Below are 23,442 nucleotides of genomic sequence, written 5' to 3'. Positions count from 1 at the left end.
TTTCTCTTCTCACAGTTAAGTACACGACGTGTCAAGTACAACGAAAATGTAGTAATAATAAAGAAACACATATTTACTACTGTAATTCATTTATTTACGTTATTAATTTATTGTAAATCAATTGAAACTATTGGGTACCGTAATTCTAAATGCATATTGAAAACAGAATAGAATACGTAATAATCCTGGTCCTAGGCATGTAATCCATATTTTTTTTAATATAATTATTCCATAAACCTACTACCTATATAAATAATAAGAAAATTAATTACAGATTGGTTGTCTCACAATCAAAAGTGTATACAATATTTAATTTCTTACAAGAGGAGTTTTGCATTAACACTCTAATGACTACAAAGATGTATTTGTACAGAACTTATTTTATGTATAATATAATACTATCGTTATAACATTAAACTTTTCAACTCACTAAACAATTATACAAGACGAAATCCATGACGATTTTGTGAAAAGCGAAAAGATTAAATAACATTTTTTTGATAAAGTGAATAATAATGATTAAATCATCATCCGTCATTGCAACTGATAAACCAATGTCGGAAATCTCCTCATCATCTTTTACCATTACCAACCACGCAAGCATTTATCCAACCGCCCTCCCACCCCTTCCCAATCCTCTTACCTTCCCAATTTTCTTTCTCACGCCAAAATCATCAAATTATAAATACTGTATAATTATATTATTGCATTTATATTAATATATTCTGGACTAATTCACAATGTGTAATATACTATTTAGTATAGTTCAATAAATACCGTAGCCACACTATATATACATATACTATTTTACTAATAAATTATTTTATTTGTAGATAAATATAATATTTTAATTCTAAATGTACAGAAGACGAAATATTAATGTGTCTATTTGATATACTAGCCTACAAATCCATTACTTGATTATAAATTCACAATAATCAGTTGCTATATCGAATTTAACCTAAATCTATACATTATATACTGGATTTAAAAGATGACAACGTAACTAGATTAATTAACTTATTACGCCATGTTGCCACTAATTGTATTAGCGTTGTTTTTCTTCTCAAGTATAGTTTCCATGGCAACTCTAGCCTCTTCTACCATTCCTTTCTCCTTTATATCTTGCGGATCTCTAAAGAGAAAAAAAACAATTTTTACTATTACCTCTCGGGCCGCCGAATGGATGTCGCAGGATGGCATCAAAGTCGGTGGTCGTGTTGTTGTATATTAATATTCATACATATAATTAGTAGAAAATAGCATAAATGTCATGAAAACGAAATTGTATTAAAAATATGAATTTATTATTTACATTTATCATTAAATAATCATGCGTAATTTAATTCATGCTCAAAGCTCACAACATTTTTAAACATCAAAAAAAGTCACCGCGCGCATCAAATGTATAGTCAGTATTCTTGAAAGTGGACTAACTATAATGTTTAAAATGTTTTTTAGGCGCAAACACAACAGACAAGGATTTCCAAGGATGAAGGACGTGATCCACTATCAAGATAAACACACAAGATGCGATGCAAAGTCTTGAATCAAGTATTTGGGATTGGATGAAGTTGAGACAAAATAATGACGTTAGTGGATTTAACCCAGGGATCGGTAGCTGAGCAGCTAAATCGAAACAACTCCAACTCGTATGCTACGAACATAAAACAGAAAGTATGCCAATATTTGATGAAGGTTATGGATGGAAAAAGGGATACAAAAAGCAAAGAAGTAAAAAGCAGCAACATGCGTTTAGCAAACGGTATGAACTGATCGCGCTAACCTACTTACGTTCCTGTAGTCAGCCCCACTTTAATGTCATTCATTTTAACAGGGGTAGATTTCTGAAAAGATAAATAATAGTAGTATTTAATTTAATGTGGTACCTCTTTCACATTGCCCAGCAAAACCGCTTACACACACAGGGGTGTTTTGTATGGTGTGTGTAAACGCCGACGTTTTTTTTCAGGCAGTGTGAAAGGAATGTATAAGCCTAAAGAGAAACATTGTGTTATTGGGTGGGCAGTGGGGACATGCAAGATGGATCCCAACATACATTAAAGCTCTGTCCACACTATTAAACTTTATGTGACAAAAAAATGTGATGGATGGACATGATGATATCACAGATTTAAGCATATCACTACCATATTTGGGCACATCACACTGTTTTTGTCAAGCTAGTTTGATAGAGTAGACAGAACTTAACAAAGAAGAAAGGAATGTATAGACAAAAAATATAATAATCATTACTTACCAGTGCTTTATTTTTCAAGTCATTCTCTTCATTGTTACGTTTCACTGATTTCCCATCGAAACCAGTATCGGCAACGGGATTGTCATAAGCGTACTGAAGTAAAATGATAACCATGTTTATTAGTTGCAATACAGTCATTATGTAGCCATGTGATACAGTAGAATCTCTAAAGTGTTAACGTGTTCCATTAATGGAGAGTCCCCTGAATTAGTAGTCGCTTCACGGGAAAGTGTCCCCTGAACACGGCTCTTCCAAAGGATGGGTTCTATTTTTTATTGTATGCAATACAAAACGTAGTACAGACCATACTTCACCTGCGGCACAAACTGTGCCACGAACTATAACTAATACTAACCGATTCTTGGCTTGAGACAGAGGTTCGTCGTTTGGTAAGATCTGTTCCTGCAGAAGGACGGCGCTTGCTTTGGTGAACTCGTGACGTTGTTGTCGTGCTCATGCTACTTGTGGCAGCCATTGCCTTGCGGTAGCGCCGTTGATAAGCCTTCTTAACCTGTAGACAAAATGTAGAGATTATTATCTGCAGGTAAATGGAGGCAAAATAAAGTTTGGACCGTGAGACAGCCTGATACTGAGAACTAGGATGTATAATTTTTTCTTCTGAAAGACATACGTCACGGTCTCCTCAGCCACTGACTAAAGTACATTCAGTATGCTACTGCGACCTCTTGGAGAACAGTCCTTGACTGAAGAGGTCCCCCAGTATAAAGAACAAATTCATTCCAAATCTTTTTTAACATAGGCTAATGCAATCTGTATAAGATACGGTAAGTCTTATGGCACTTTGATGATGGAGATGATAACAACGAATTTGTATACTGATGCTTTGTTCTCACTAGAGACGCAACACATTAACGTAAGGGATTTTACCAATCACAAGCGATGTATTACTCGAACTGTCGCTTGTCATTGGTCAACTCACTTGCGTTGTCTCTACGTCATTTGCGCTGTGTCCTAGTGGGAAACAAGCTTAAAGATGAAAACACAACGTAATTACTTCAACATTCATGAGACAGTGGAACAAGAAGAAGATGACTCCCTGCAGTGAGTTACATATAGCGAACAGGTAGGTGAATATGATTGTATATTCGTTGACAGACAAGAATCCAAACACCCATGTAAGTCCGAGCAGTGGTAGCAAAACAAGAGCTGCCTTCAAGCTGGTTCTAAATATCAAAGATAAAACCATCGTTAACATTTCCAGAATATACCATTTTACTTTCTCCATAATTGATAACTCCATCAAACGTTTAGGATAACATAACTTAAAAGGCTTCAAATGTGGAGTTAAAGTCATCCTAACGATTACCATAATTCTGTAGAAAAGATTAATTTACGCAATAAAGGAGATGTAATAATGTAATTTTTCAAATAACAGTATGAATATTTTTTGATGACGTCAGCAATACTTACTTGATTGCTGATGTTTCCTGATCTTGACAGTTGCCGCCTTTGATCTTGTCTTTAGCAGAAAGTGAGTGTAACATCACACGGACAACAATGACCAAAACAACTGAATTCAGCTGTGAAAGAAAAGGTTGGTATAACATTAAATTACCTTTCGATTTGCCACGTTCTATAGAAGCTACACAATATTTTGATTGTCAGCTGGATCTTAGGTCTGTTCAGGTTTGCTATTTACCCGGGTAGGAACCAACTTACCCGGGTAAACAGCCTGAACGAGCCCCTAGAATCCACACTAACTGTGTGGAAGAAGCACATCCCAATGTCTCGGCATGCGCATAACGTTCCTATCTTGTAAACAAATCGAAAGCGCCCTAATATTAATAGGTATTTGATGTTTGATAGGTTGAAAGAATCGAATCGTCTTAAGGAATCGAAGACTGGAACCAACGACTTACAATGACGACAATGGCAACGGTTGGGACGAAGACGATGAGAAGCATTTCAGTTGACAACCAGCACCTGAAAAGAAAAAATAAAACTATCGGTAAGTATTACTACTCTCCATGCAATTCCCACAACATATCATGAACTATAGCAACATAATAGATTTTTTTTTTAACAAAACAAACAAAACAACGTACACATTATCTGATCCATATTTGTCAAAGAATACACCAACTGATATGCCAATCACAACCAATGGAACACCTTTAGAAAATGAAAAGAAAATATATTGGATCAGGATTTTTTCCGACTTTAAAAACCCGAAGGAAATAGGTTCTGTTGAAATGAAATTGTCATTTCTAACATGATTACTTAGAAAAGTATGCTAATTAATTAATTATGCTAAAATTACCATATTGCAGGTGTATAAATATACCAAATGTTTCTACTTTGAAAACCTCGTAAACGTCTGGAATTCTCTCTACCATCTTCCATACTCTGTTGTGAATTGACTGAATGTTCAGCATCAGTGTGACAATTTCCATAGTGGAGTTTTCACACGTAGTATCTTAGATTTTTAACACATTATTGAAATATTGCTATACTGCGGCTTAACGTTGTTACATGAATACATACCCCATCCAAGGACTAAATACTTCTTGATGTGACTAGAAGTTCCAAATACTTTAACCAGAGCAAGGTATAGATGAATTCCCTCAACCAACATCCACATAAACATAGCTGTCAGCAGGTAGTGTAGTAGAATTGCAAAAGTTTTGCACACATACTTTATGGAGAAGAAGAAAATGGTAGGCCTACGTTAAATTCTGAACGCAATGATAGAAGTAGGCCTAGAAATTGAAATCTGAAGATAGCTTATTCCAAGATCGTCAGGGAGAGTCTTAAAGATGTGCAAGATGGCCTAGTGCAAGATGCCGATTTGGAAATGTGGCTAAAAGTTTCAAATACTTCAAATCAAGGCAAGATATAAATTCCATTAACCAACATCCACATAAACATAGGTCACAACATTCAAGTTGGTTTTCAAAATACTTGTATACAAAGAAATACATGAATTAATCATAAAATAATAAAACACTTACTTTATTCTCAGTTCTGTCAATTCCTACAAGAAAAACGAAAAGACTGGCAGCCATGGCACCAGCCAAGTTCTCGTGAACTCGAATACGGTCCGACTTAAGCCTAATCAGATAAAAAGAAAGATTATTTTAAGATTAGGCCTAAGCTTTATCTTTCTTTATTCGTTTATGATAATTTTTAACATTAATCTAATAATAAATTTACACTGTACATATTGTCAGACGGGATGGAAACAATCTGGAGAAAGGGTAAAACAATGTTTAAAAGTTGAGGGGAGATGAAAGAGAGGAAGAAAAAGATGGATAGAGGGAATTTTTGATGTCAACACTCTCTGTATGAAGTTGTATAATAAAGCACAAGACTGCAATGAACAAAGACATTTCATCAGAATGGCCAGGCCTACTCGGATATGAGTAGAATGACAATGACAATGACTATGAACAATGAAATAAATCAGTTTTGATCATTTAAGTAATGAAACTTACTTGAAGAACTCGAAAATGAAGATTGACAGTATACAGCCTATGATTGACAGCGTGCCACCGATGTATGACAGTACAGATAAGGCTACGTTATGTGCGTCATCTAACTCTTGCTATAAGGTCAAACAGAAAATGCGTTACATTTGTGATTTCTTACAATATACAAACGAAAATTGCGTTACATGGTATGATTTCTTAGAATACACAAACGGAATTGCGTTGCATGGTTTGCTTGCTTATAAGGCCAACTCCGACCGCATACGAAATGTATTGACTCGTCGGTGAGTTGAATCCCGACGAGAGGATTCGTCTTGAGATAGCATCGGGCGTAGATTTTAGGTCGTCGCGAGGAATTTGTAATTTTCTACCGACTCATCGAGCCTCGTCGTACGACGCTGTCTGAGTTGGACCATAAACGGAATTGCGTTACATGGTTTGATTTATTACAATACAGAAACGGAATTGCGTCACATCGTTTGATTTCTTACAATAAATAAATGGAATTGCGTTACATGGTTTGATTCCTTACAATAAATAAACTTTGATTACCTGAATTCCATGAACGTCCATTAGAACAGCGAAATTTGTAAGATGGTTGCAGGCACATTCTGTGTGTGTTGAGTTTGATTTGACTTTGACACAACCTGTGGTGTCCCATTGAGTTGCGGCATCCCTGTGTGAAAGAGGAGGACGTTATTATTGAATAAAAATAATAAAGTACGACACAAAAGTAAGCAAATTTAATTGGTACAGGCAGCAACGAATAAACGTAGGCGCAACGAATAAACGTAGGCGCAACGAATAAACGTAGGCGCAACGAGTAAACGTAGGCAGCAACGAATAAACGTAGGCAGCAACGAATAAACGTAGGCAGCAACGAATAAACGTAGGCAGCAACGAATAAACGTAGGCGTAACGAATAAACGTAGGCAGCAACGAATAAACGTAGGCAGCAACGAATAAACGTAGGCAGAAACGAATAAACGTATGCTCAACGAATAAACGTAGGCAGCAACGAATAAACGTAGGCAGCAACGAATAAACGTAGGCAGCAACGAATAAACGTAGGCGCAACGAATAAACGTAGGCAGCAACGAATAAACGTAGGCAGCAACGAATAAACGTAGGCGCAACTAATAAACGTAGGCGCAACGAATAAACGTAGGCGCAACGAATAAACGTAGGCAGCAACGAATAAACGTAGGCAGCAACGAATAAACGTAGGCGCAACGAATAAACGTAGGCGCAACGAATAAACGTAGGCAGCAACGAATAAACGTAGGCGCAACGAATATACGTAGGCGCAACGAATAAACTTAGGGGCAACGTTTGCAATTGTTTACGGACATGTCATAAACGTAAATTAAATGTAAATTACTTACGTAACGTTTGCAATTGTTTACGGACATGTCATAAACGTAAATTAAATGTAAATTACTTACGTGGAATCTTCGTTTAAAAACACACATGTTATTTCATTACTTGCGTCCTAAAATAATAAAATAAAAAACCCTGATGCTATAACCGTCTTCTGGACGAGTAATGCTTATTTATACAACGGGTTTTTTTTTATTTTGTAAATTATAGTAACTAAGCACAATAAATAAATCAATACTAAATTAATTAAAACAAAATTAAAACATTACCTCATGATGTTGAATCACAATAATTACAGGATCTGACAAGTTTTCAAATTTTACATCTTGGTATCCAAGAACTTTTGCAGACACAATGTCTCCGTTTACATATCTATACAAAACAAAATTTCCAAAATGTTGCATATTGACCTGTTTTCACAACAACTTATTATGTGGTAAGTTTTTACTTAAGCTCTGTCTACACTATCAATCTTGATGTGACAAAAATGTACATGATGATGTCATATTACTACCATATTTGGGCACCTTGCATTTTTTACTTTAACTTTAAACGCAAAGTCATTCTTTTGGTAGATTTAGCTACATAACACTCACTGATCTTGATCTTCTGTTCCCGATGACGATGCGTTCAGTAAACTTCCAATCGTTTTAAATCTAGCTGAGTAGATCCCAACAAAATCTGTAAAAAATATCACAAAACAATTTTAAACAATATTCATTCATTCATTCTTTTATTTCGGAATCTCTGATCCATAGAAAGTAAAATAAAAAAAATGAATACAAAATAAACAAAAAACAACAAATTACTTCTACTCATCTCAGGATGGCATTCCGCATGGAGAGCATCTTTGACTTAGGGCCTATATAAGACGTTGTCTATAACCGTTAAGACTAAAACATTTTCACTTGAATTTAGTCTACACATCAGGTAATATATCGATTTCCTTAACAATTCATAAAAATATAACCAAATGATGTTCGTCAATTTAAAGGAATATTTAATTTAGGCCTATATATTCAAGTAATTATGCATCAAAATATATTGGTGTAATGGCAACAATAAGCTGAATTTATAATATACCTGGCTCGTTTTCTGTATCAACATCGAAAACAGATTTTGGTAGAGTGATGCTACTGGTACTAACTAATGTATCATTGCCGTCTCCATCACCGAACGAAAAGTAACCGCCGCTTTCAGTCGAGTTATCAAATAATTTAATACTGAGATCTGTTAAGACAATTCAAAATCTTAATAAGTACACAATAATATATAAAAAGATATAAATAACACAAATATAAAAATAATAAATAAAACAATAAACAATTCGTCTGGTAATCAATTAATAGGGCGCTTTCTATTTGCGACGATATAGGAACTTGTTAGGTCGCCTGGAACGAGAAATCGTCAAAAGATGGGAGCGAGGAAGCATGTACTAACTTCTCCACATGCGCACAATAATTATTTATTGTGTGATTCGATTCAACACGAATTAACATTTAAGTCTTGATTAAGTGGAAATGAGCGGCCCATACTCGTGACAACTGTGTCTGTATTTTATTACTTAGTTTACTTAGGTAATATACTGGACGCAGGACCAATTATCTATTTATCTATTATATTGTTTGACATGCGACTTATGGGTAAGTTATTACCGAAATTGTCAAGTTTTATAACAGTCTCCGAATTATCACCGTTTTCCTTTTGTATCTTAGCTATTGCTTCCGCCATTGTCTCGGTAGAGTGCAGAATAGATGTTGCCGTTTGTGCTGCTTTATCCTATAATCAAAATAACTCATACAGGTGAAAAAAGAAAAGACATCAGTTACAACTCCTAAACTGTAAGTTTAAAACGACGTTTTAATGCCAATTTACACACTCAAGACAACGATAACGGAAAGCGGAAAAAATATAGAATCTATGTTATTTCTTATGACCATTACGCAGAACGCGGACGGGCGGTTTAAGCGGAATCCCGCTCAGGATAGATACAGATTATACGTGTGACAACTACGCGGTTTTCCGCTTACGGTTACCGCTCGTCTGTGTAAATTGGCCTTTAGGTTGGTGGTTCTATATTTATTTACTGCTTTTTAAATTGGTGTAGGCCTATCTTAGAAGAGAATTTACCGGATTGTTACTGTTCTTCCAAGCAGATGTTGTAGTGGGATCAACAATATTATCGACACTCTCACTGAATAACTGAAAAAAAAACACGTTCGAAATCACCGAATAGAAGTTAGGGAGGTTTATAGAAATATGAAAAGATATAGTAACAACACAAAACCTGCGATTGAGGGGGAAAGGAAGTCAAAGATTGGAGAAAAAAAGTAAAAGATTAGAGAAAAAAAAGTAAAAGATTTGAGAAAAAAAGAAGTAAAAGAATGGAGAAAAAAAGTAAAATATTGGAGAAAAAAAGAAGTAAAAGATTGGAGGAGGAAAAAAGTAAAGAATTGGAGAAAAAAGAAGTAAAAGATTGGAGGAGGAAAGAAGTAAAAAATTGGAGAAAAAAGAAATAAAAGATTGGAGAAAAAGAAGTAAAAGATTGGAGAAAAAGAAGTAAAAGATTGGAGAAAAAGAAGAAAAAGATTGGAGAAAAAAAGAAGTAAAAAATTGGAGAGAAAAAAGAAGTAAAAGATTGGAGAAAAAAGATGTAAAAGATTGGAGGAGGAAAAAAGTAAAGGATTGGAGAAAAAAGAAGTAAAAGATTGGAGGAGGAAAGAAGTAAAAAATTGGAGAAAAAAGAAGTAAAAGATTGGAGAAAAATGAAATAAAAGATTGGAGAAAAAGAAGTGAAAGATTGGAGAAAAAGAAGTAAAAGATTGGAGAAAAAAAGAAGTAAAAGATTGGAGAAAAAAAGAAGTAAAAGATTGGAGAAAAAAAGAAGTAAAAGATTGGAGGAGAAAATTAATAAGAACAAGATACAGTTGTAGCATGAAACTGTGTTAATCAAGCCTCTGAAGGATTATCAAATGCTAGCTGCGCACGACACAACTTACGCAAGTTAAACAGATATCTCACCTGTACCAAACTTTCAACATCATCGATATCAGTTGTCTCTGTAGCGTCAACAATAGCAGCAATTGTGTCAGTGGCAATTTCCAGATCGGCGGGGAACAACTCAGATCCGGAGTCTGTATTTGTAATATTTTGTAAAACACTCAGAACTTCTATAATTCCGTCTTCTGAAGGCGATTCCACTAGTTCTTCCGCCTAAGAATTAATTTAATTTAATTTAGGCCTAAGTCTAGTTGATTATTAGAGACTACATTAACAATATTTCACGTCAAGGTAAAACTGTTGTTCATTAATGTTACATAATGAATTAGCTTTTACATTCTGAAGCTTTGTTTCCTATATGACGCAACGCAAAAACGTAAGTGCAACGCAAATAATTGACCAATCACAACTCGATGGATCATCCATGAATCACGTCAGAATTGGTCGAATAAATTGCGTTGCGCTTACCTCATTTCGTTGCGTCGTAGTGGGAACCAAGCATTGGTTTTACGCTTAAAGATTGATACGGTAGATTATGCGTGTTGATGTCGATGTGAAAATAAATAATTGTCGAGTTTATATACGTTTTAGTTGTTTATATTATAATTACCAGTTTGCTGACTTCTTCGAACTGTGGACTAACGCACTCTGATAAATCCGGGTCTCCCCACGTAACCTCTAACGGGCTCTCAGAAATCACCACACATTTGCGTCTTGCCTGACCTACACAATTATCAAATACAAATACAAAGTGACGTTGCAAATTAGACTTGCAAAAGAGTAAAAGGTTGGACCTATAGTTTATATCTTATGACTGCAGTACTACAGTTACAACTCAAGCTTAAGAAATCAACGCGTTGTAATACGCAGAGGTAACATGTACTCATGGACACAAACTTTATTCAAGGGTTGACTTCCTCGCGGGCTTCCTCAGGCTGCTACCTATTGTTTCGAAAGGTGTAAGCCATTTCATTTGGTATAGTCTGTCGACTTTTACAGTGTTTTGTTTTGTATCGATGTGTTATTTATTTGCGTCTTGCCTGACCTACACAATTATATAAATAATAATAATTGTATAATAACGTTACAGATTAAACTTTAAAAATTGAGAAGGTTTACACTTTATTGTTTCAAAAGGTGTGAGCGACTCCTTCTGTATAGTCTGTAGACTTTTGCAGCATTTTGTTTTGTTTCGTATGTTATTTCTTTTGTGTTTATTGAATTGATTTTATTACCGTCCGTCCCCTCTGGACAATCTTGGACATCTTGCTCATCTGGTTCTGTAGTCTCCCATGTAATGAAACTTCCCTCGGTGGTATCTTGTTCTGCTGCACAGGACGGAGCTTCTGGTTCTGAAAATAGATTATAGGAAAAGGGCTGTAAGAACAGACAACGTGAATAAATACATACAATGCAACCAGGGAGTTAACACCTCGATGTAACGTCACATTCTAAATATAGAACATACCTATATCACATCTGTCCCCACGGTATCCGTTAACACATTCACAAGTATACCCGTTGATTACGTCATGACATACTCCATCGTTTTCGCATTGGTGATGTTGACATTCGTCAATATCTAAAAGAAAAGTTTTTTATTTATCAATCAGTACAAACGAAACATTCAACTATTGATAAGTTAATAGACAGACAAATGAAATGAAATATTAAACGTAATTTATTCGATAGTGACTTGATTTTCCGTTTGTAACACATCATTTCCAAAGAAAAAAAAAGGTTTTTGAAGAATATCCATATACGGTACCTTCTGTGCAAGTAGCACCTGCATACCCATCCAAACAAATACAGCGAAATTTGTTTACTTCATTCACACACTCTATGGCGTGTCCACACGGGTCAGATTCACATTCATTTACGTCTTCATCGCATACATCGCCGGTATAACCAGCTGCGCATGCGCACGTGAAGTCCGTGGAACTGACGTCAGTACATTCTCCTCCATTTTTACATGGGTGGTATTCGCAAGGCATAATCTCTGTAAATGTAAATTGATAATACATAATGTTTATTATTAATTTCTCTAGCCTACTTATGTTTTCCCTGCTGTTTTTTCTTCTTTACTTGTTCTAAAAATTACAAAATGTAGCCTACTTACGTTCGACATGGTAATTCAGTTTGAACTTGGAGTATTCGCCGCCAGAATAATCAATGATCAGATTGTTGCTCGTTGAAGTGTCGTCTGCTTTGCTGTTGCCGCATGTTGTCGGTAACATTGTTGCCGACTCGTCGGCGCCATCATAGACCTAACAAAAAATTGTAACTATGATTTCAGACAAAAACATTGAAGTAAACAACAAGGGAATGATTATCCAGAGGGTATGTTTTTAATCCCAACAGTTAAAGTAAGAAACTGGATTGGATATTCAGTATATAGCTGTAGTTATTTACTACATGAATAAATAGAAAAAAATATTGATGAATAAATAATATTAACTGCAATAATTTGTGAATTTTATATTTTTCCCAAATAAAATATTGTAAATATACTTTTTTACTGTAATTTCTATTTTTATATGAATTACTGAATGAATGAAATGTTTATATTACCTTTTTTGGTAAATATTGATTTTGTAATTTGTATCTTCTGCTTGTTTGATTTTGTGACGCGATATTTTCATACTGTGACGCAATATTTTCAGATTGTGACGCAATATTTCACACATGCCTTTTGTATGACTTTATGTGTGAACAAATAAAATAACTGCCATGAATGATCAAGACGAGGATAATTATTGAAAATACCTTACTTTTAAGTAGTCATTACTACATTCGTCATAGCTGACATCATAATGTTCGTACTGCAGTATAATCTTGTAGCCGTCTTCAGTAATGAATTTCCAGTTACAGGCGATTGATAATCCAGGTGGCGTATCTGGGTACAGAGGGCTCTCTATGCTACCCCCATTCGTAGCATTCAGCTCGATACCTTTACATAACCCTACAGACCAAACAACAAACATTTAAATGAGCAATGCGTTCATTGGTTCTCACCTGAATACAACGCAACGATGTAGGCGCAACGCAAGTGAATTGACCAATCACAATTGGCAGTCCGGGATGATCCTCGCGTCGTGATTGGCCAAATTTCTTACGGTACGTTTACGTCCCTCTTGCGCTGCGTACAAGAAGAGTGGGAACGAAGCTAGTCCTTGTTGCGTCCTAGCGTTACGTCCTATTGGAAACAAATCTTAAAAGCGTCGTAATCGGAAGGAACTTAGGAATGATATTTTTATTCCAAGTTAAGCTCTGTTTACACTATCAAACTATATGTGATGTGCCCATATATAGACAGGATGATGTCACTACCATCTTTGGGCATATCGCTACCATATTTGGGCACATCACACTTTTTTTGTCAGACTAGTTTTGATAGTGTAGACATAGATTAACTGTACCTGTGTAATTTAGTTGAAAACCTTTAAAACCATTCGTGTTATCACTTTGAAAATGTACAGTTACACTGCTGCCACTCGATTCAATTGGGTTCGGAATTTCGCTTCCACAATATTTTCCAATTTCTTCTTCATTCTCGTCTAAAATCTGACAATTTGAGATAATAATAATATTAAATATATATATAGGCCTATATATCAGTGTATATAATTATAACTAACTATCACCTCTCATCCACCACAACTATTTCTAGCACAAAAATGGAAAGGTATTTGCTGCCTTGACACTGCTGAAGTCAGAAACATTCTTACCAGGTATAGTTTGTACCACTCCTTTGAGACACCCCAAACGAATGAGGGGAAATGTATGTTTAACACTGTAACTGCCAACCCCTATATTTAGGGACACCATATTAAGAGGACATTTTGTTTGGTCACGAAGGTATCCCCTAATATGGGTTCTACTGGTATTTGTGCAAAGTAACTTTCTAATTAACTAATCTAGCAAACTAAACATATACACAAAGATACAAGCAGACATGTCCTATCTTAATTTGCGTTCATCATCAACATTTTGGTCGTGATTTCGACCAATTAATGGGACCAACAGTAGAACTATTGAAGCGTGGTTCCCACACTAGAGACGCAACGCAAGGATGTACGCGCTACGCAAGCGAGTTTACCAATGACAAGCGACAGTTCGAATAATCTATCACTTGTAATTGGTCGCTAGTGGGAACCAAGCTTAATGGGACACTTTCGGGGTTGGCTGTAGTGAAAACAAGTTTCCAAACAATTGAAATATCCTACCTCCAAGAAATCATAGCACTGTTCTTCAAGTTTAAAAGAAACAAACTCTATTTTGACACGACTGCCCTTTGACATATTTATAGTCCATCGACAAGACTGGTCGTTTTGGTAGACTGCAACGCCATAGTTGGCATTCTGGATCGTTCCCTCCCACGAATTCGGTGGCAACGTCGGCGAGTTACATTCACCTTTAACTAAATGTAAATACAGAACTATTAGGCCTAAACACGTGAAAGCTAGAACCTTAAGCTTGGTTCCCACTAGGACGCAACGTAAGTAACTTGACCAATCACAAGCGATGGATTATCCGAACTGTCGCTTGTCATTGGTCAATTCGGTTACGTTGCGCTTACGTCCTTGCATTGCGTCCTAGTGGTAACCAAGCTTTAAAGTAGCCTCAGAGCTTTCGATTGTGACAACTAGGATATCGCCCAGGTATGTATGCAAATGAGCAGCCCACCTGGATATTGATTTGATAACGTCCTATAGTACGATCGAAGAATGTGAAAATCCGAACGCATTGTATGTAGGACTACACAGTTATATTGTAATTGTAGTTTTGCGTCAGGGAGTTGAGTGATTAGATGTTTTGCCCTACTCTGACGTAATTTGTACTTTATACTAAGTACATTTGAGAATACTTGCGAAAAAATTCGTAAGTAGTTCTCGGGTGGGACTACTTGCGAATTTTTTCGCAAGTATTCTCAAATGTACTTAGTATAAAGTACAAATTACGTCAGAGTAGGGCAAAACATCTAATTACACAGTTATACTTCCAAGGCTAAATTACATATTCGCAAATTCTAAACTCTCATTACTTTAAATGTTTCCTACTTTTGACTTCGGACGTGAATTAAAATCAAATTATCGTTCAAACTCTAACTTTTTAACTTAAGTAATCATAATATCATAATTAAGAAAAGTATAATACCAGAGAATAAATATATATCTATTCTTTGATGATACTTACCCGCCGACAGTGTGAAAGCAAGAAGAAAGCACACACTTGAAACGACCCTAGACGCTTCCCCCATAACAACCCGAACAACCTAAGTAACAACAAATTAACTTATTTTTTCTATAGTCTTCATTAATATATGCTGATAGAAAATAGAAACGTATAGGCCTAGGCTTATATATTTTTGATCGACAATTACGTTGATGCGTTGTTTTTCACAGAATACTATACGGTATTTTATACAATTATAAAAAGAAAAAAAATTGTTTAAAAATGTAAACTAATTCATTAGATAATTATAATAAATTTTAGCAAATAACTACTAATACACGCATTAAATAAACAAAAAACAAACAATGCTCGACAATCTAAGAGCGATGATACAATTTGTCAATCAAACAATACAAAAATTAATTAAATTTAACTCACGTTTTAGATGGTAAGTATGTCTATTAACTGATGTAGGCTTATTTTATACGACGTACAAATTTAAAACGAAAAAAAAATCAGACACAAAGCAGTTGCATTTCGTTGTTTTTAGTACGGCTTCCAAATCTGCGAGTGACGACGATTTTGAACATTATCGACTATAAACGCAAACTACGTACCTCGCCATAACAGACCGCCACGTGATCCATAACGTCGATTTTCATTGGCTGATTCTTGTTAAAAGTTTTTTCAGACTATGACGGGAACATTACATTTCGTCACATACGTTCATTTAACACATGGTGACCATGACGACGTGAAGCGGAAATGCGCACGTTTGGCCAGAACGCACCTGTACATATATCCGGTTTATTCATTCTCTCATACAATCCGGATATAGAAACCTTGGTTATCGATTAGATTATCATCATTATAAAATACACCAAGTAGACCTATTGCTACAAACAAATATTACACTGTAAAGATGAGCGTACTTATAACTCATTAAATAAGGTTAATTGTTCGATTATAGTGCAAAATATATAGAACCACTGTTTTTTACGGATTATTTCGTTGTTACATAAAGCTTAGTTTTCCACCACCGACGCAACAACGTAAGAGCAACGCAAGTGAGTTGACCAATGACAAGCGACAGTTTGAATAATCCCATCGCTTGTGATTGGTCAGATTACTTGCCGTGCTATTACGTCCTTTGCGTTAAACTCACTTAAAGGTATTTTTAATGTTTTTTATTATTACATTACGTAATTGTTATTATTTGTTTTAATCGGATAAAATCGCCTCAGTCGAAAAACACACTCGATAAGCTGTAACATATAAAAACAAGATCCCTGCTGGAACCGTGGTTTAGACATAGACGATAGACCAATCAGATGTCTGATATGCAAAATACCCATATTCGTCAGGATGTATTTCGGTTATGTCGCCGCGGTCATATCAACTTATTTCAGACTCTACAACGTACAATTTGCTCACAAAAACAAAATTATTATATTTTAAAAATCTTTTAATTAAAACTGAGCTTAGATATAACATTCCAAGTACCAATAATATTCATAACTAAAATAATAATATGCTTAATGACATTTTGCAATCCTAAACCATATCATATAACATGTAACCTGTATTGAATAAAGGTGATATCGATCGAGAGACAGGTAATGACTAACAAACGTACAAATGCTCTCTCTTGTAATATATAGATAGCCCAGTTACCATATGTAGAATTAGCCTAAAAAATTGATAGATTTTTATTGATTATTGATGGATTGATGACCCCTCAGTATGTAAATCCTTGGGGGGGGGGGGGGGGAGGGGGGGGATTTAGAGAGCTATCACTGGTTCCATGTTCTTTATAAGATGTTTATCAGTAACATATCTGTGTTCAAATAGATTGTAAAACTTTAAAAAAAAAATTTACCATGTTTTAACCTAGTTAGTTAACTAGGTTAACCTATTTAATTATTTTATACCAAGAAACTTTGCGGACCTTACGATAAAACGATTTAGTTTTCAATTAATTGATTGATATTGGATAATATAGAAATGATTCCAAGAAAAAAGGCAGCTCGAAATATTTAAAACGTATGTAATATATTTTTAATGTATTTACAAACACCTGTCTATGTCTATGTTTTGAATTGCAATACATGTATATTGTAAAACGGAATTACGCAATTTGTACAATTGCTCGATCTAAATATAAAAATAAAGTGCAAAATGATTTAATATAAATTAAGATCGAACTTATGAAAGACTTTTTGATAATTAATATTTGTCATTATTATACTTATTAAGCTTACTTATCTTTTTTTACATTTAATTAAATATAATTTGTATCGATAGTACAAAGTTTTACGTCATGAATTTTGACCTTTAACCTCAACATGCGACGCGGATGGGTAAATCAATTTAGAATTTTTGGATCAAGGTAAATGCTGAAGTAACTTTAAATACTGCAGTAATTCCCTAATAAGGAACAGATTATTTCTTTCGTATATAAACACTTTACTGTGGTTGCCCGTCCGCGAGATTGTATTATAGTTCCACCATCGGTTTAACGGGTAGACTCCCTAGAATTGTTTTCTGTTGAAAATAATTATGACCCTGTTCAGGGGATACTCCTATTAGGGGACACTCTTATCAGTGGACACTCCTGTTAGGGTACACCCTATTAAGGGGAAATATATTATGTTGTAACTTTACAGCTAACCACCATTCCGGGATGGAAATTTGTTGGGTCTCGAAGGTGTCTTCTTAGTGGGTTCAACTGTATTATTAATAAACAAATTATTTTTTTAAATTTTTATTTATTATACTATGTAAATTCTTAAGTGTTGTTCTTTTATTTATATCACTATAAAAGCCACTAACATTTGTTCTTTTCCAATAAACACTGCAAAATTAATTAAAGGCAGACAAATTAATATAATACAGTTACTAAAAACAAAGTTGAAACCAAATATTGCCACAGGAAAAAAAAAGGTCTACATTAATAGAATATTATACATATATTATTCATTCAGTAATTTAAAAATCAAAAACATGAATGCCAAAAACATCAAACACTGTTTAAAAGTCATAAAAAACCAACAATAAAACTCAACATTTAAACCAGAACCCATATCTACAGAAAATATAATAAACTGTTATTTGTAAAATTTGTAAAAAAATTGACGGAATATGAACCTAACCTGGCAACCTTTGGAATGACATAGAAGGGCGGTAATAATTATTGCAAAGATTATACCAAAAAAAACAATTCAAATTACATAATTTGTCAAATATTTCTGAAAAAATAAAGGGAATAATTATTTCTTTTTTATGACAAAAATTCCAATTACGTAGGAGTATTTTTTGAAAAACAAAATGTATTATGTAACAGTGTTTTCACTACCTGACTATGCAGCATGGGACACTGTGAATACATAGCTACTAAGTAGTAACTTGGCGTTATACAGAACAATCGGTCACTGTTCGCAAGTTTTATATAAGAATGCATACTATTCAAAATTTAAAAAGCCACTTTTGGAAAGGAGAGTCCAAACTTGGTCACACGTTTTACACCAAAATTCTTAGTGATGACCAGTGGTCATATTCACTAGATATATTGTCCCCCAAAAACATGAAAAACGAAGATTAATATAAAAAAAACTTTGAATAGGCCATTTCGCAGTTTAGTTAATCTTCTGTACAAAGAAAACAATGTTTTCACTTATAAAAAGAAAAATAAACCGTTAAATTCAACCAAAAACCCATTCACTTTAAATTACATTTTTTCAGGTAAATCTTTTTTTTTTTGGATCCAATTTTGGGTCAAAGTGAATAACTATTATGTGACATTAAAATGGCATATTCAACAAAAACATTAAAACAATTTATTTTTTAGGGAGACAATATATCTTTAAAGTTGAGTTGAATACCACCAAATTGAATTTATTCAATACATATTGAAAAGTGGATCCTGGTAGCTGAAGTGTATGCCACAATGTTGGTGTTGGTAGTATATGGTATAATTTCAATACGGTTACCAGTACCATAAGATACCACTGACCGCTGGTATCATTGTTAGGTTAGTAGAATGCAATGTGTAGTAAGAAATTGTTTACAAAGAAATTATGACTCAGAAATATTTTCATCAGATCCAACGAAACAAAAACAGTCTCTGATTTGGTTGTATCACTGAGGCACCATGGCTTTAAGGTTTGTTGGTAGTTCAGTTACTAAAGGTACCTTTCAATATCCTATGGAAAAAAAAGAAAAATATAATTCAATACTATGGGTACGAATATTGTCATTCATCCAGGTAGTAGTAAGTTTACAAGAATATTCTATTCAACTGATAATATGACCTGGATAGGTCGTGAAACGTTGCTGTTATTATAATAAGTCCAGTTATAGATTTATCCTTCTAAACATAATTCAACATTATAAATAAAACATTATTGGTAAACTAATGTACACTTCTGTTCAGCAAGGATTTGTGTGGGCAATATTGATATATGCATGAATATTAATTAAACGTTGAAGAAAATGATGCGTTTATAGCTTTAATTTGCATACAGGAGGACCTAATAATCTCCAGGACGCAACAGAGTGTCCCCTTAATAAAGGTATCCACTGAATAGTCCACAGTGTTAAAACATATATTGCTTCTTGCTCACTTCACAAGAAAGTGTCCCCTTAATAGGGGTGTTCATAAATAGGGGGTTGGTCATAGTGTTAAAACATATATTGCCTCATGTTCATTTCACAGGACAGTGTCCCCTTAATAGGTGCAAAAGACATAATACTTACGCCACTAGTTTTAGTAGCATCTTTTAACATTTGAACATTGCACGCACACGTAATCACTCCAGCACCTGCTCGACAGATCGCAATATTATGCAACATTGTCCAACTGAAAAGAATGAAATTGATTTTATTAATACTTGTAAATAATATTAGTGTATTATTTTAGTGTAGACACTGTATTGTGAATCTGTATAGGGTACATTTACATTATACTCTGTTGCATATTATGTGGTTAAACCGATTAATTAACTTTATAATGTTAAATATGAACGTTACACAAAAACATATTTCATATAGAATCATACCCAGTATAAAAATGGTTAAAAAAAATAATATACCAGTCTGTTTCTGGATCATAGCACTCGACAGAGTTCAAATAAGCTGACCCATTGTGACCTCCGACAGCGAATATCTTGCCACACATGGTAGTGACCCCTACTCCGCCCCGACATACATTCATTGGTTTAACGAACTTCCACTTATCATTAAGAACATCATATCTTTCAACAGTATTTAATGGCGAGCTGTCATCAAATCCTCCTGTAAACAAAAAATTGAAATGTTTCATTCTGAGAAAAATTCAATAAAGTGTTTTGTCAGGTTAATTGCACTTTCAACTGTTTTGTATAAAAAAAAAATAACAACAAATTTTAAAACCTTAAGCTTAAGCCTTACACTATCAAACTAGTGATATGCTCAAACATGGTGATATGACATAATCATGTCCATATATGGGCATATTAAATTTTGTTGTCACATAAAGTTTGATAATGATAGTAGTGTAGACAGAGTTTTAGGCATTTACAATATAATTTTCATAAGCATGTCATATTTAAATAAAATTATATGATTATAATATAGTTTACACTGATTCATGTTGTATTAAATTGTGGTCTGCTGGCTTGAAATAAAATCAATTTTTAACAAACCGAAGATAATAAAAGGCAGCTGCCTGTTGCTAGGTAACTTCCTGGAAACGAAATGCTCAAGGGTTGCTATAGTAACTGAAGCCTAACTTTTGATACTGGGATTTAGTAAACATAGATTTTTACTCATGTGTGGATTATTATTTATTATGTTTTAAATGTCTGCAACTAAATATTTAACTTATGATCCAATAATTATTAGATGCACTGTTGAGTTTTTCTACCTCACAATCTTAAAACAAGGCAATCTAACACGACGCTGAGCTCGATCAAAGGGTTTATCTGTGGCTGCAACATGATCAGTTCCACACCCCTCAGATAATATGTAGATAGTACAGTACTGCTAGTATTTGTTGCAGCCAGACATAAGATCAAAGCACTGTTACGAGTTCCTATCTTGGCAAGGCGAGCTCAGTGTCTTTTTGTTAGATTGCCTTAAAATCATATACTATTTCAGTGTTGATAACCAGGTCTTAACAAATGGTGATGATTGTGAGTTTTGATTTACCTATGGCAAATAAACTTCTGTTAAGTACAGTAAGGCCACCACCAGCTCGTCTTGTATGCATCGGGGCAATCTCTGTCCACTTATTTAGGTGTGGGTTGTATCGTTCACATGTATTTAAAGTAGCCTGGCCATCGTTACCACCAACTGCAATCAAACATGAACATACATTCATAAGTTTTTGTTGATTATTGTAAGTTATTTCCAAATATGCATAAAATACAGGTGTTTAATATGCATAAAATACAGGTTTATAATATGCATAAAATCCAGATGTTTAATTTGCATGAAATACAGGTGTATAATTTGCATAAAATACAATTGTGTTTAATATGCCTAATACAGATGTTTAATATGCATGAAATACAGGTGTATAATTTGCATAAAATACACTTGTGTTAAAATACAGTTGTGTTTAATATGAATAAAATACAGGAGTGTAATATGTATAAAATCCAGGTGTTTAATATGCATAAAATACAGGTGTATAATTTGCCTAAAATACAGTTGTGTTTAATAACCATAAAATACAGGCATATAATTTGCATAAAATACACTTGAGTTTAATATGCATAAAATACAGGTGTACTGTATAATATTCTTAAAATACAGGTGTTTAATATGCATAAGATAAACTTACTTGCATAGATATAGCCATTAAATGTACAAACACCGACGCCACCCCTGGGTGTGTTCATTGACGCAGCCTTCTCCCAGGTATTGGTATTAATATCATACCTCTCCACTTCTGAGAAACAGACCTCGTCATCAAGACCTCCTATAGCGTAGAGTGGGCCTCCAAGACTAGCCACGGCTAAACCTCGTCTAAAGAGAGGAAAAGGAATAAGGTCACATCCTGGTATTTGCTGAGGTCAAACATGACAGTGACCAAGGTGATGATTGTCGCTCACTCGTTATTCTTAATTTTAAAAGATAAACTGACCTGGTGGGTGACCTTATTTTAATAAAGATGACAATGATTGTTATAATAATAATACTGATACAGTGGAGCTCCTCTGTTAGGACACCTCTATTAAGGGGACGCTCTGCTATTAAACAATTGAAGGAAAGATAATGTTATAACATTGTCATTCCTATTCAGAGCTGACATCACTATTTGTGTCCCCTTAATAGGGGCTCTACTGTTATGTAAATGATGTGATAACTTACCTTTTATTATTCATTGGTGCAACAAGTACCCATGTATTCTTTTTGGGATCAAACACTTCCATTGAATTTAAATGCTCTCGGCCATCATGACCCCCAACAGCATACACTTTACCTAAAAAAAAAATCATTATAATACTTTTATATTACCTTGAAACTTTGAAATAAAAACAGTGAATACAAATTTTAAAAAAAATGTTGGCCAATATATCTCATTTTGTTTAGGCCTACTGTATATCTTGTCTGGTTTAGACCTATATCGTATACATTGTTTTTTGTTGTATATTGATATCAAATTAAATTTATATATATATTATTATTGAATATGATTTTTTTTATCAGTATCATCATATCAGTTCATAAAACAACAACATGGTTAATAAAATAAATCATATAGAATAATATGGTCATTTATATTAAGAAAACATCCTTTTTTTAAGAAAGCCAAAATAATTCTTAACAATAACATTATAACAATGTTTTACAATATCATATTTTTCATTTTCAGGAATTTGAAATTGATTTTCATTAAAATGAACTGAATACAAAAATTACTTTTTAATTGCATTCACCTGCAATATCATTAAGCTACGGGAAGAAGATTCACAATTTGAATCTGCTAATTATCTATTACAATAATTGATTTGTTGATGAATAATTTCAATTTGATGAACCAAATAAATGGATTATAAAAATATATACAAAACCATCATTCGAGAAATTTAAACAAAAAACACAGAACTATTTTATAATCCACTAAAAGAATTTATTTATCTGTTTACAACATCAAAGTTAATTACTGTAAAATTATAAATATATAAAATTTAA

At 34.0% G+C, this 23,442-nt stretch overlaps 2 protein-coding genes across 7 annotated transcripts in view; both read right to left on the bottom strand.

Moving 5' to 3' along the window:
* Nucleotides 1-72: 72 nt before the first annotated feature.
* Nucleotides 73-15,819, bottom strand: LOC144841883 (adhesion G protein-coupled receptor L3-like). 3 transcript variants are annotated; one of them, XM_078698163.1, is made up of 29 exons: nt 15,703-15,819; nt 15,286-15,364; nt 14,316-14,509; nt 13,509-13,653; nt 12,861-13,051; nt 12,209-12,356; nt 11,858-12,088; nt 11,558-11,671; nt 11,325-11,441; nt 10,700-10,812; nt 10,111-10,302; nt 9,220-9,291; nt 8,745-8,868; nt 8,173-8,319; nt 7,686-7,770; nt 7,359-7,461; nt 7,155-7,201; nt 6,262-6,385; nt 5,716-5,825; nt 5,233-5,332; nt 4,766-4,916; nt 4,327-4,393; nt 4,141-4,204; nt 3,692-3,801; nt 3,276-3,444; nt 2,616-2,771; nt 2,261-2,353; nt 1,795-1,847; nt 73-1,135 (listed from the first exon to the last, which is right to left on the bottom strand). In XM_078698163.1, the coding sequence occupies exons 2-29, from the start codon at nt 15,347-15,349 to the stop codon at nt 1,024-1,026; spliced, it is 3,396 nt and encodes a 1,131-aa protein (XP_078554289.1). In that variant the 5' UTR covers nt 15,350-15,364; nt 15,703-15,819; the 3' UTR covers nt 73-1,023. The 3 variants fall into 3 exon arrangements, with proteins under 3 accessions (XP_078554289.1, XP_078554290.1, XP_078554291.1); XM_078698164.1 differs by having other exon boundaries at nt 1,038-1,135; nt 1,787-1,847; XM_078698165.1 differs by having other exon boundaries at nt 1,064-1,135; nt 1,791-1,847.
* Nucleotides 15,820-16,723: 904 nt separating this feature from the next.
* LOC144842160 (kelch-like protein 8) overlaps nt 16,724-23,442 on the bottom strand; it is a 34,098-nt gene continuing 27,379 nt past the window's right edge. For all 4 annotated transcript variants that reach the window (XM_078698560.1, XM_078698559.1, XM_078698561.1 and 1 more), the window contains 6 exons: nt 22,618-22,729; nt 22,088-22,272; nt 21,451-21,594; nt 20,355-20,556; nt 20,020-20,122; nt 16,724-19,466 (listed from right to left, as the gene is read on the bottom strand). In XM_078698560.1, coding sequence (XP_078554686.1) covers nt 19,446-19,466; nt 20,020-20,122; nt 20,355-20,556; nt 21,451-21,594; nt 22,088-22,272; nt 22,618-22,729 — 767 coding nt within the window. In that variant the 3' untranslated portion in view covers nt 16,724-19,445. The remainder of the gene's footprint in view (nt 19,467-20,019; nt 20,123-20,354; nt 20,557-21,450; nt 21,595-22,087; nt 22,273-22,617; nt 22,730-23,442) is intronic.

The sequence above is a fragment of the Antedon bifida genome, chromosome 5 (genome assembly GCF_963402885.1).
Source record: "Antedon bifida chromosome 5, ecAntBifi1.1, whole genome shotgun sequence".
In the NCBI taxonomy this organism is placed as follows: Eukaryota; Metazoa; Echinodermata; class Crinoidea; order Comatulida; family Antedonidae; genus Antedon; species Antedon bifida.
This window is presented reverse-complemented; position numbering and strand designations above follow the sequence as displayed.